We start from the raw sequence: 10,979 nt of genomic DNA, 5'->3' as shown, positions 1-10,979 counted from the left end.
TAATTGTAATAAATTCACCATTTACCACTTTTCAGTTGCATGTAGGATACAAAACTCATGATCAACTCACACCTCTTTAAAGAAAACATGTACATGTACAACCAGATAGGTCTGAAATATGAACAAAACTTCAAAACTCATACAGAAATGTAATAATCATTCAACAGAATTATTAGTTAAATATTGCATATTTAAACACTACCCATCTTTTTCAAAATCCATGTGGAACAGTGTCGCAATTCTCTACAGGCACTCACTTGGTGCATTGAAACCAGCTGGTAATACTTCTTTTCATGGGGTATGAGAAGTCTAGTCATCTTGAGAATGGGGAAGGCCTTCAACTCATCATTTTGTTCATCTCTGCATCAAACTCACACTACTCCTACTTTTTGTGCCTGTAATAAATAAAGTAGTTCAGATTAAAAGAAAAAAAATATTAAGATGAATTGCAATAGACAGTACCATCAAGGAACTACAAAAGCAAAGGTAGAATTTGACTGCAAAAAAGTTTAGCAGTGCTGTGGGTGGTACCCTGCACATGCAAAATAGAAAGCAAATACATAGTGGGCACCATCCAAAATTGACATGGCATATGACAAGAAGAAAGTTAAGTGATGGTGTCATTATACCCTCACATACAGAATGGATAGAAGGCAAACACACTGATGTGGCTCTATGTTTCAATCACACTTGCTGTACCCTGCAGAACTCACACCTATGTACATGTAACAGGGAAAATGGCACACTATGGGGAACTCGCAAAACAACAAAAGCTCTAACTAAACCAAGGATCTTTTAGGGAAAAGTCGCAGGAAACTGAATTAATATGGACTCAGACACCAATATTTGACTTCTACACAAGGACACAAAAGAATTGTTCATGAAATAGTACCAACAAAATCTACAAAAACCCAAAAGGACTCAGGATTAGAACTTTGAAAGGACTAAAACCAAAAGACTAAAGATTTAAAAAGACTAAAAACCAAAACCCAACACAGTGTGTAAAATGGCCCTAATGAGTTTATACTATCTGTAAAAAACGAGAGAAGTAAAGAACATACATGTAAGAAAAACAAAATCTCTTGTGCATGGACCACATAGTACTGGAAGGAGAGCAAGGCTTAACGTCATAAAACTAAAATTGTGTACAGGCCTATAGGGCTCATTAAGTATTCAAATCATCCCAGCAAGTCCAAATAAAGAATCAACTAAGGAAGAGAAGACAAAAAAGGCATGTTCTGAGGCAAATGGATGGAAATACTTATACATCACTAACATTCTTCGACTAAAAAGAGTAAGAGAACATCAAAGAAGTATAAATATCATCTAATATAATAAATATCATCTTATATCATCTAAAAAGATGATATAAGCTTAGAGTGTGTTTTCTAGGCATAAAAGCTAGACAAAATTAGGAAAACGTTAGTGATTAAGAAAACTAATACTGAGAAAGAAAATGGACAAACCTTTGCAAAAAGTTTTGAAACTGGATAATATTTAGGAAAGAGGGAAAAAGTAACTTTATACATGAATGTAAGGACGGTCAGAGCACACTGGCCGAAACGTCGAGGTAACACTCACGGGTTCTTACTAAAAACCACACCATTGATTCCATGGTGTACCTGCAAACCTATTTCTCATGTCTCTTCCACCATTCATTTCTTCAAATCTTACTTATCTTCGCTCTGTACGGAGAGCTTACAGTTGAGTTGGGTCCTACGAGCGTACTTCCATCTGACACTCAAGGTACATCAACAACCTAGCTTTCCTCAAACGCTGCCGGGACTCGCACATCACCCCACCAGGTCTCAAGCTCCACGATCCCGCTTGCAGCAACTGTTCCCTTCACGTCTTGCAGTCAGCCAGCCGAGCCCCCCTAAGAGAACGTATCCAACACAGAAGACACACTCTCAGCCATCTGGACAAGGACATCGCTGCCATCAAAGCCGCCCTCAAGTCGACCCTTCACCAGCCATCGTCAAGATCTCGTCTTTCACCCAGTCCTCCAGCCGCCACGCGTTCACAGCCTCTTGCAACAAACAACTCCGGAAGTTCTAGCGCCTTTCCCATCGGAAGATATCCCGACGGCAAACACCACCCACGTCCCTCTCATCCCACCTCCGCAGCCAGAGTGATTTCCAACGACACAGCATCTTGAACCTCAGCCAGCGCACCCTGTCGACCACCGAGACAGATGTCTTGTCCTTAGGCATGAAATTCGCGACCCCACCACGCGCTGTACCCCTAGCCGACAGCATCCAAGCCACGGAACCTGCCATACGGAAGCTTGACAAGACTACAGCCGATAACATCCGAGCCAAGATCCACAAAGCACTCCTACACGCCAAACCTCACCAGACCGAAGTTGAAGCCCTTCGTGATTTCCGCAGCAACAAGTCCATACACATCATCACGGCCGACAAGGGCAACGCCACCGTGGTCATGGACTGTGTGGCTTACTCCAACAAAGTACAAGACATCCTCACATCCGGCATCTATCGCCCCCTATCCACTCAAGCCATCGAGAAACGCATCGTCAACCACCTCCTCGCCCTCCAACGCTCCGACTCCATCCCAGCAGACCTGTACCGTCGCCTCCGCCCGTCGGTGTCTACCTGTCAAAGATTCTTTGGTCAACCCAAGATTCACAAGCGGGACATCCCCCTGTACCCCATTGTGTCTTCAAGGGGCTCACCGACGTACAAGACCGCCCACTTCCTGACCGGCATCCTCCAGCCCGTGGTCGGCAACACACCACACCATATCTCCAACTCCACCCAGTTAGCTCACGAGAAACCTCTCACCCCAGCCAACAGACATCATGGTGAGCTTCGACGTGGTGTCGCTTTTCACCAATTTTCCCACCAAAGAAGCATGCCAGATTGCCAAGGATCCACCAGACAGCGACCCCTCCCTCGCTGACAGCTCAGCTCTCTCCTCCGCCCAGATCGCTGACCTCATCCGCCTCTGCGTTTCTTTCAGCTACTTCAAGTTCCAAGATCAGTTCTATGGCCAGATAGCTGGGACCTCCATGGAATCCCCTGTATATCCCCGGCCCTAGCTAACATCTTCATGGACGAATTTGAAACATTATCTCTCCTCGCCGCCGACCTCAAACCCACCTTTGGCTGCGCTATGTTGACGACACATTCGTCATATGGCCCCATGATCAAGATCACCTCCAAGAATTCCTCGAGTACCTCAACAAGCAACACCCCACTGTCAAGTTCACTATGGAACAAGAACAAGACGGACACCTCTCCTTCTTAGATGTTCACCTGTCCAGAAACCCAGACGGCACCATCAACCACCGTGTCCACCACATGCCCACCCACACCGACCGGTACCTGCACCAGAGATCTTTCCACCACCCAGCAGTCAAGACATCAGTCAACCACACCCTGGTCAACAGAGCCTATGAGATCTGCGACCAGAACAAACTACGCCAAGAACTCTACCACATCAAGTCTGCCCTCAAGATGAACGGCTACCGCAACCAACGTATCAACCTTTCCAAGCCCTCCCCCAGGTCGTTAGGGTCACCTATACCCGAAGTCCCCCAAACCCCCACTGCCACAGTATGCCTACAGTATCTGGGCCCCACCTCCCACCAACTCCGGAGCATCCTGCAGTCGGCCAACATCAAAGTACATCATTCAGCACCCAACAAGCTGCAGGCTGCACTTCACACCACAAGGACAAGCACCCACCCAGTAGTCGCCCCAGTGTATATCGCATTCCATTTGAATGCAGCCAAGTATACATCGGGGAAACTGGAAGGACCCTCCCCACCAGACTCCAAGAACACTACTCGCACGGCTGGCGAGGAGAATACAAGTCGGCCATCATCAAACATGCACACTCCACGGACCATCGCATCGAATGGGACAAAGCAGAACTCACCGCTCCCATCCAGAACTGGCTCCCAAGGAGAATCCGAGAAGCTATTGAGATTTTCCGTCACAACACCGTACCCCATGACACCAGTTTCAACCTCAGCGACATCTGGCGCCCACTACCAGCACCCAAGCAGACACCCACTGTAGAAGGCTGGCGTCTTCAGACCCTATAACTATTTTTAAAAATTGTTAACTAGTCTGGGGTGGGGGAACTTACCCCCTTGGCCCACACGCCTTTGGTTAAGATCCATTTAGGTCTGGTTATGGCCAATTGATGTTCACTGTTTGTACCATAATGCTAATCGTTCTTAAAAGTGTGGGGGGGGGATAACCCTGATTAAAAATAATGCGAAGCACATAGACCTGACGGCACCGGGTCTGGAACCCACTGAAGGATCCCGGATAATTTGGGCTTCTTCCTTTTTTCTCGATGCCCCGTGATGTGAGCTGAGACAATGTTTCACCCCTTTAAATATTTTATTTCATTTAAAAAATATTTTTAGTCTTACAAACCGCTAATCTAAAATATGAATCAAATGTAGGCCTATTCCCCCAACAATTTTTGTTGGGGGGGTGTCTGGAAGGAAAGTGGGGGACAAACGATGTGATCCCCTCCACACCCACACCCATCTTCCCCCTTCAAAAAGTGGAGGGACATGTCCCCCCCCCGTCACCACCGATTAATGCCCGTGCTTCCTAACCCTAATGCTGGGAAATGCAAATATAGTCACGCAATGAAGCAGAATTTCGATTAAGTTGTCTCCTGAGAAAGTACATCCTTGGGCCCTCATTTGTTTCAAAGTCTTCTTTTTTCTTCCCTTGTGCATGCCCCGGAGTAATAAACATGGAGGACTGGACAGGTTGAAGTAACATTTAACGTACGATACCTGTATCGTATGACAATGGACAGCTACATTTTTAATTAGTAAATCAACGGAGAATTTTCTCATTACGCACCAGTCCCAGTCAGAGTGTTTTTCCACGGGCAAATAAGCCTACAGGGTTTGAATGACTGTCAAGGGAAATAAACGACATTATAATGAGTAGCCTGATTGATCCTTAGTAAACATCGAGCGCTTGCTGGCTGTATAGGGCCAAGTCTGTTTGCAGGCGGACATCTTGACGCAACCAAGGTAACGCGCAAAAATAACGGTGTATGGTAAAAGTTAGAAAGTCATGCCCACGTCCACAATAAGGCCTTTTCACAAAAGTTCGCCACCAAGAGTTTGCAACGCGTTGACCAATCACAACGCGCGAAATCTGTCGACCCAATGGGCGTTTGGAAAGGGTCGACAAATTTCGCGCGTTATGATTGGCCAACGCGTTGCAAACTCTTGGTGTCGCACTTTTGTGAATCGCCCGTATTACTGTTTTAATTAATAGGGGTGTCCATGGAAACCAGTAGCGTAAACGGTCGCAGTTATTTCCCTTGTACGCATATCGGTGGGGGCCCCAGCCAACAACGTTGGACACCTGAGATGTTTGATATTTAAATTATTTCATACATAAAAGAAACTCATACGTTTCTTGGGTTGTATCTAGATGATGAAAAGAAAAAAAGCCTATACTGAAGGGGAAATGGCATTACGAATTTTGGGGACAAGAGAAATGGAGGCTCCAAACGTACTGATAAAACCTCCCTGAATCGAGCTTGTAGGGCCTAAATATTAAAATACTTTCTGGTAATATTAATATTATTTGCTTCTTTTAAGTACATGCATTTTTAGTTAAAATACAGGAGTGGATTCAGGAATTTTTCCAAGGGTTCAGGCCGGGGAAGTTTTTTTAATGTCTCATTTTTGCGGACAAGCGGAAACGATGATGAAACATTATTATAATGCTGATTACGGTGGTATTGGTGCACTTACTTTAGTTATCCTTTATGTTTCCCCCTTTTTTTTTTTATCTCCGCCCCCTTTATTTATTTGGGGGGGGTCTCAGAACGGGAGGGGGGTTCGATCCTTCTCCGGATCCGTGCCTGTAATATAGGCTCACTGGTTCCATGTTTTCGTCCTCCTTTTTGAAAACCGTCTGCAAACCTGTTTTGCAGGTTTCCTCGAAAGTGACAGATCACCTTACTCGTTAAGTAATCTTCAAAAAGGACTGCTTTTTTCTTTAATACTGAACGTTTTCATGCATGATCCACTGATTTGTTAATTGACTCTTGCCTTCTATTAGCTAAATGACTACCGTCGAATTTCCCTTCTCCCGTCGTTATAACAAACAGGACCCGAACACGTTGTTTTCTCGATTCCACTAACCCGCATGCACCAATAGCTTCATTCAAGGATGATAAATTGAACTATACTAATAGACCCTCGCGTGCAGTCAGTATCACTGAGTAAATATCCGTTGGATTTGATCCATCCATTGTAATGGTCCTTAATATGCTCGCCCAGTCCCCTGAAGCATAGTCCTACGTTCAAGTTCGCTATGCCAGATGCATCTGTCAAATAATAAGCCTTGGCAAATAAATCGCGCGCAATGCTCTTTATCATTCTTCCCAATAGGCAGCTTTTTACTGAAAAGGTCTAGAAGTTGAGGATGTCATTCCTCTGTCCTTAATCTGATATCTCGAAGATGTTGTTCAGCGTAGCAGGATGAACAAGATGAGCCGTGTTCGGGCTTTCTCTATGAAGATAAGATGCGCAGGGTGATTAGCCTCAGATGCTATTAGCAAGATGACATAATTAATTGCAGGCATGTCTCTTAATAAAGTCGCCGCCTGGTCGATCCATATTCGTTAGAGTGCAGCAGCCCTTCTAATTAATGGTCTGCCGTGTCTACGCACTTCAGGTAGAAATGGTATCAGGAGGCATGGACTCAAATCTCTGCATGTCGACTCGACACTGCGGAATAGATCTTGCCGTACGCTAACCAGTGAGGCACAGATCGTAAAATAACTCTGTGAACTCCACATCTTCGGAAAGACCAAAAACTACAGTGAGTCCAGTAATCAACACAAGAATCCTGTCTTTACATGCTTACGCAGTGTGCTGAGCCGGATTGAAAAGAGACTGATCCCGAGGTAATAATTCAACGTGATCTTCTGTGGACAGCGTTAGTGTGGACAAAATCAATTTTGGCCGAGGAGAACTGAATTTGATTGACCAAGTGCAAAGCGAACCAAACCAAATTAAACTAAACAAAAATTTAAATTCAATTCTTCTATCAATTTTAAATCACGCCTAGATAACATTGCACATCTAGTTCCTAAACGCCGTTGTTCAACTTGGCCCATAACTATCCATTAACACCCTGAACATGTGTTAATAGCGTGGTGTTCAGAAAAGGGTTTAATTGCTAAGCACAGTTTTTGCAATCAAAGCTGGCTTTTCAAAGGCACTTGCTTCGTTTTAAGTCTCCACGCCTGTACTCATATTATACCGCATAAAAGATGGGACGATGCTGCATGGTGATCAACGGGACTCTGGTCCGTATCCTGTTCTCTCTTGTGGCTGGTTTGAGCGTCTGGTTGATCAGCGACAAGGACGGGAGACTCTGGATAGCATGGGTGGTGTTTCTACTTCTTATGTTCATGGAAGGCGCCTACACGCTTGCGGTGAAGAGACACGGCTCTTGGAAGTGGTGAGCGAAGTTTTCATTGCTTAGCATTTTCTAATATCCAAATGTTTGACAGTTTGTGATTGTTTTCGAAAATGTCGTGGAGATTTTAAGATTTTAAAATTTTGCGAGTGTAAAATTTGAAGATTGTAAAATGAGATGGAAAAGTATATAGAGATAGTAGTAAAGTAAACTAAAGAACAAAACAAAACAAATTGGGTTGTTTATTTATTTTTTTATATTACTGATTTTGATTCTCAATCTTTGACATGTCAACCAAGTATTTTTTTTTCGATGAAATAGAAAATGGTACCTTTTCATTTTCATGAATACAAAGCCGTTTCCCAATACTCGACTTCGGCTCCGTCTCAGGCTTCAACTGTTTTTTACTACCTGACTTTATCCGCAAGGAGTCGATTGACTTATACTAGCGGAACGAGTGTGTCTGTTTCAGGTTCTCGCCCACCATTGCCTTGATGCTCATGTGCACCGTACCGTGCCTCTGGATGATCGAGTGGGACGTGTACAAGCAGCGCCGTGGCTGTGGGAAAATAAACCTCAACGATGACCGGAACCCATCACCTTGTGATGACAGCTATTTCAACAAAACCTCACTGCCGCCCATCTTCGGGCATGAGGTAAGTTTTGACACCACTTTCGCTCCAGTGGCATAGGAAATTGGTATTGCTAACGCGGGAAAGGTTAGGTCTATCTTCCTTGCTTCGTTTTCCTTCATGATTGACGCCACTTGAATTGCGAGAGAACGACAGAACCAAACTTTCCGGGGGAGCATCCACCAGAGGTTTTTTCTTAAATTTTAAGGGGGATAGTTTGGAAATTTGTAATCTTTTATGACCTTTTTGATGGACGGATCGCATTTTAAGGACTTTAACACGCTTTCGGTATGAAGTGGGATAGTCCAAAAATCTACGTTAATTTTCAAAATAATTTTTTTTCTTTTTAGAAGAGGGCTACGGTCCCTTCCTCCCACACACATCGATCCACCAGTAGTGGGAACCGACTTCTATCTTATGCATAGACACACCCTGGATGAAAAACAAAAGACAGAGAGAGATATATCTTTTGCTGTTAGTGCAGCAGCCCCAATGTGTTTATTGTTTTGTACGAAAGGATGCTGATAGTAAGAAAGACTTTGTGACGTATCCTGATCCTGGTTTTCAAAATATCGAAATATTCCTCCAAAACAGGTGCCATTTGTCGCAATGATACTGCCAGACTGGGCGTTGGCTCTACACCAGATGCTTTTATTTTCTCTTATCCTTGGGAGATGGCTTCTGCCGAAGGGGGAACTATCACGTGACCAGCTCTCCCAGCTGCTACTGGTCCAGGTTGGCATGGCGGCCGACATCTTAGAGTTCGTTGGGGAGGGACTGAAGGTGGACGAGATTTACGACAACGACGTACACGTGCTGATCTTGTTGTCCGTGTGGACATGGAGTCTACCGCAGTTCACCCTCAGCCTTACTCTCACCAAAGGCAGAAAGACGAGGGTAGCAGGGGTCAGGCCTCTGGCCGCTGAGCACCGAAAGAAGCCGCTCATTCGGGTGCAACGGGACGGGGAGTCGGACCACTGCCACTTCTTTTGCGGTACCGAGACCTGGGCTATTCTGGTCACCTTGATGATGCAGGACCTGCCGTTCCTTGCCAGCCGTCTGTATCTCATTATAAGCCCCAGGGTCCCCCTCTCCATCCCGTTTCTGTTTTTCACCTCCAAGAACGCCCTGCTGACTGTGCTGCAGCTGTACCGATTGGCGGTCATCCTGCACGAGTACCGGGAGAAGCGGAAGGCGAGAGATCGCAGGGTGGGAGCCAAACTTAGCAGATCTGAAAGTACGGACCTCAGAGACGCGACAGTAGGCCGTACTGACGAGCCAATCCTTATCGATGACCTTGATAAGACTCCATCCTTATGGGTCACCTCGCGTTTCTTTTATGGCTCAGGCGAAGACAGGCAACATTTGAGACACAGAAAACACGTCAGTGTCCAAACGGAATGGCCATGCAACGTGGTTGATGACAATTCTGTCTTTCTCAATCACCGTCGTATTTCAGATCATCAAGACGATGTAAATAACGAACCGTCTCCAGAAAAATGCATCAACCAAAATACGAGTAGTACGGTTGGCTCGGATAGCTCTTTTGGACAAAGCGGTAATAAAAACGTGTTTGTGTTTCTGATGGACTTCTCTGACGGAGAGGAAAAGGACAGAAACGATGATGTGCATAGTGGTGGCTCTGAGCAAGGCATTGAACACGGCAATGGGGACTTCAGTGACGCCAGCCCCGGTAGCGATGACGAGCAAGATGCGGGCGACGAAGGCGGCAGAGATCGGGCGGCTGGCGTTGATGATGAGGAGGGTGTTCATAATGGTGGCAATGCATAGGGACGGCGGTGGAGGTGATTATTATGAAAAATGACAAAAATAGTTGGGGGCTGATAAGAAAAATAGGTTTCAAGCACAGCTGTAGAACAGTATACTTTATTCACTACTGACAAGAAAAACAACGTCAAGATGTTGCATATCACCCATAATAGGCGTTGCAAGAATTTTTCCTCTGCACGGGGAGGGGCAAACACTCAATCCCAGCAAGCCGACATGCGGTGGAAGGAGGTTGATCCGGCCGAGGTATTTTTCAAGCAAATTGGTCCCCCCCCCTTTCCTCATTTTCTCGTTTTTTCCCCCCGTTATTTATTTTTCTTTTTCTTAAATGGGGAGTGCCCACCCAGGTGACCATGCACCTATTTATATGCATCCGAGGGGCAGTTTCAAAATAACGAAATTTCACCTTCATATAAAATATATATTAGGTAGGAAATTCAGAAACTCGATCACCAAGTTATGCGCGTGTGTATACAGCTACGTCCTGTGACCGTTGGAACCGACGTACCTTTGAAGTGGGTTGAAAAATAAACTCTAAATGTACATCTAAGATTTCATTATTGTTAGCAGTTCAAACTACATTATAAATTCAGGTTTGGATTAATGTAGAAGAGTCTTGCATCAGTGTTACATTTTTTCTTGGATGAAGTAATCGTTTGGGCTAGTGAGTGTGATATGAATTGAGATGATCAGAAGGATTTCAAGACGAATCGTGGTTGAGGTTTACAATTTTGGTACTATTAAATGCATATTCAGTCATTCCAGGCATCCAAAATGTGCAGGAAATTGCATTGAATTTTATCTTTGTAAGCTTGCAATGTTTGACTTCAGTGAACAAAAAACCGAACTATTGTATAAAGCGAGGTTCATTCCTCTTACTAAACCTACATGCGAAGTATGGACTGGAGTTTGAGTTGAAGTTGATTTTTTTAATCACTTTATATTATGTACTATTTGAAATAATACGTATTGTCACAAAGTTGTGTACTGCTCACCAAGTGAAAATAAAAAATAGACCTAAGACTGTCGTATCGTGTCACAGAACTTCTCATTTCTGAGGTAGTCCACTGGTGACCAATCAGTCATCTGATTTCCTCTTCGTTTACTTAGACTG

At 44.6% G+C, this 10,979-nt stretch overlaps 2 protein-coding genes across 2 annotated transcripts; both read left to right on the top strand.

Annotated features, from left to right (window-relative positions):
- Window positions 1-585: 585 nt before the first annotated feature.
- Window positions 586-4,046, top strand: LOC110979472 (uncharacterized). The gene is made up of 4 exons (XM_087144110.1): window positions 586-611; window positions 1,747-1,977; window positions 2,127-2,824; window positions 3,175-4,046. The coding sequence occupies exons 1-4, from the start codon at window positions 586-588 to the stop codon at window positions 4,044-4,046; spliced, it is 1,827 nt and encodes a 608-aa protein (XP_087000236.1).
- Window positions 4,047-6,502: 2,456 nt separating this feature from the next.
- Window positions 6,503-10,747, top strand: LOC147800435 (transmembrane protein 26-like). Its single transcript, XM_087140008.1, has 3 exons — window positions 6,503-7,487; window positions 7,918-8,101; window positions 8,672-10,747. The coding sequence occupies exons 1-3, from the start codon at window positions 7,297-7,299 to the stop codon at window positions 9,866-9,868; spliced, it is 1,572 nt and encodes a 523-aa protein (XP_086996134.1). The 5' UTR covers window positions 6,503-7,296; the 3' UTR covers window positions 9,869-10,747.
- Window positions 10,748-10,979: the final 232 nt, after the last annotated feature.

Source organism: Acanthaster planci, linkage group LG01, assembly GCF_054643075.1.
Source record: "Acanthaster planci isolate LZ-2023a linkage group LG01, COTS_SCS, whole genome shotgun sequence".
Taxonomy (NCBI): domain Eukaryota; kingdom Metazoa; phylum Echinodermata; class Asteroidea; order Valvatida; family Acanthasteridae; genus Acanthaster; species Acanthaster planci.
This window is presented reverse-complemented; position numbering and strand designations above follow the sequence as displayed.

Bases quoted from the DNA above. Each gene is read 5' to 3' on its own strand.
- LOC110979472 (XM_087144110.1), top strand. From the start codon at position 586: ATGGCATATGACAAGAAGAAAGTTAA. The intron at 612-1,746 runs GTGATGGTGTCA...CTGACACTCAAG, and splicing joins TATGACAAGAAGAAAGTTAA to GTACATCAACAACCTAGCTT. The intron at 2,825-3,174 runs GTGAGCTTCGAC...CCCATGATCAAG, and splicing joins CCCAGCCAACAGACATCATG to ATCACCTCCAAGAATTCCTC.
- LOC147800435 (XM_087140008.1), top strand. From the start codon at position 7,297: ATGGGACGATGCTGCATGGTGATCAACGGGACTCTGGTCCGTATCCTG. The intron at 7,488-7,917 runs GTGAGCGAAGTT...TGTCTGTTTCAG, and splicing joins AGACACGGCTCTTGGAAGTG to GTTCTCGCCCACCATTGCCT. The intron at 8,102-8,671 runs GTAAGTTTTGAC...CCTCCAAAACAG, and splicing joins CGCCCATCTTCGGGCATGAG to GTGCCATTTGTCGCAATGAT.